At 34.5% G+C, this 2,295-nt stretch overlaps 1 protein-coding gene across 1 annotated transcript in view; it reads left to right on the forward strand.

Moving 5' to 3' along the window:
* The first annotated feature begins 412 nt into the window (after positions 1–412).
* Positions 413–2,295, forward strand: part of LOC112512937 — a 16,940-nt gene continuing 15,057 nt past the window's right edge. Inside the window, exon 1 of the mRNA XM_025119063.1 lies at positions 413–540. Coding sequence (XP_024974831.1) covers positions 413–540 — 128 coding nt within the window. The remainder of the gene's footprint in view (positions 541–2,295) is intronic.

Below are 2,295 nucleotides of genomic sequence, written 5' to 3' on the forward strand. Positions count from 1 at the left end.
ATGTAAAAGCGTTATAATAAGTTATTAGCAAGTTTTTGGGGTTTTAGCGATTTTTAGGACGCTAACGTGCTTAATTTCTTTATATTACATTATTTGAAAATGTATCTTGTAAAAACACATATCCTATTTTTGATGTCTGGTAAAAAAGTTAATACAACACTTTATTTTAAAACATCCAAAAAAACTTGTTGAAATCCAAAAACGTCCTAGAAACTTATTTCAACATTTTTATGTAGATCACACAACAGTTTGGTCTTATAAATATTATGTAATAGTTATAATTAACACAAATACAGTAAATAATTAAAGAACTTAATTTATAAATATTTTTACACAATTTTCATATAAATACATACATATATAATGGTACCAAATTTTAATGAAAATTTTGATATAATTGATGGTAGTAGCAATGGTAGTGGAGGTGGTGGAGGTGGTGTTGGTTATGATGGATGTCGACAGTAATAGTGGTGATGGGTGGTGGTGGTCGATGGCTGCGGTGGTTATGGAGGCAGAGACAGTGGTTGTTGGTGGACAAAGGTTGTGAAAGACATAAAGATGGTGGATTATGGTGGTGGTGGTGATTGGCAATGGTGGAGGAGGTAGTTATGGCCAATGTAGTGAAGTTAGTGGTAGTGGTGGTGGTGGTGGTTATGGTGGAGGTGAGGTGACAATAGACGGTGGTGGTCGATGGTCGATGGTGGTTGTATTGGTGGCAATGGACAGTGGTGGTCGGTGGTGGTTGTGGAGGTTATTGCGGTAGAGGAAGAGTTAGAGGTGGCCAACGGTGGTAGTATTGGTCGCAATAGATGGTGGCGGTTGGTGGCTGATGGTGGTTGCAGAGGTGACAATGGACGGTGGTGGTCGATGGTGGTTGTAGAGGTGGCAATGAACATCGTAGTAGGTGGTCGACGGTGGTTGTGGAGGTGGCAGAGGAGGTTGTTGTAGTAAAGGAGGAGTTGGAGGTGGCCAACAATGACTGCTGGTGGCGGTTGAAACTAATGGTGATGACCATTAAGATAAATACTATATTAAGGTTATATATCAAACTAGGATAAATTACTAATATTTTAGTTTCTATCTCGTTCTTGTCCAATCTTTTTCCACCTATTTTGATGGAACAAAAAATAATTTCTTTTGTCCCATGCTGTCTTACCTTGTCCCAATTCTTGTCCCTGTCACATGTCGCGCCAAACATAGGATAGTAGTTTCTTGTTCTATCTCATGTTGCGCCAAACGTGGGACAATGAGTTTTGTCATGTCCTGTCCCATATACCATACGCAGACTAAGAGCTCATTTTTTCTTTGATCCAACGACCAAGAACGTGCATTTTTTTTTGTAAAGGATGGACATTTTGGTCTTAAGGTTTGTTAAGACATGTTAACATTCATTGTTTTTTCATGTTAAGGTATATTAAAATTTCATGTTAAAGTTTTCATGTTATGGTATGTTAATATTTTTATATTAAGGTTTTCATGTTTAGGTATGTTCATGTTTGCTAAAATTTGTTAAGGTCAGTCAAGGTATGCTAAGGTTCAGTGTTTTTATTATCAAGATATGGTACAATTTTGATGTGAAGGTACATTAAGGTCCGTGTCCGCCTACATCCACGCCATCGAAGTTCTGTTTATTTACATATCTAGCACAACGTTTCTGTGAGGCGTTAGATCCAACAACAAAAACCATTTGAAGCCTATGAGGTGGTTCTCACTATTCTCACAAAGGATAAAATTGGTGTACGATCCCAAGTATGTGTACATACATACATACATACGTACATGAAGGCTCAAGTTCATGTGGAAACCGAGAACCACAAATTATTTGAGAACTATTAGAATATGTATAATCACTAATGCATAAACGCTATTAATATTATCAATTAATATATTCATCATTAATACATATCTACTATGTATACAATTATATATATATATATATATATACTCATTAAAATTCATTGACGTATACACATCAATGAATATATAAATTCGTATAATTCTATTTTTTTATGTATATTAAATTCTTTTATCTATTTATATTTTTTTAAAAGGAGAAGGGTTGACCAGGAAAAGAATATTAATAAAAGAAACGGTCAAAATGTATCGTAGATTGATACTTAAACCATTTCAAAATAAACTTTGGTCAACTCTGAGGATTGTTTGACCAAGTAATTATCGTCTGTTTCAAGTAACTCAATTATATCTTCACTTTGATATAATTTAAATATCATAATTATATAAGAAAAGCTTTCGTTTGGTTTGAGCATATGCAATGGTAAATTCAGATATTACTAA

Source organism: Cynara cardunculus, assembly GCF_001531365.2.
Source record: "Cynara cardunculus var. scolymus isolate 2C chromosome LG 5, CcrdV1, whole genome shotgun sequence".
Classification (NCBI taxonomy): domain Eukaryota; kingdom Viridiplantae; phylum Streptophyta; class Magnoliopsida; order Asterales; family Asteraceae; genus Cynara; species Cynara cardunculus.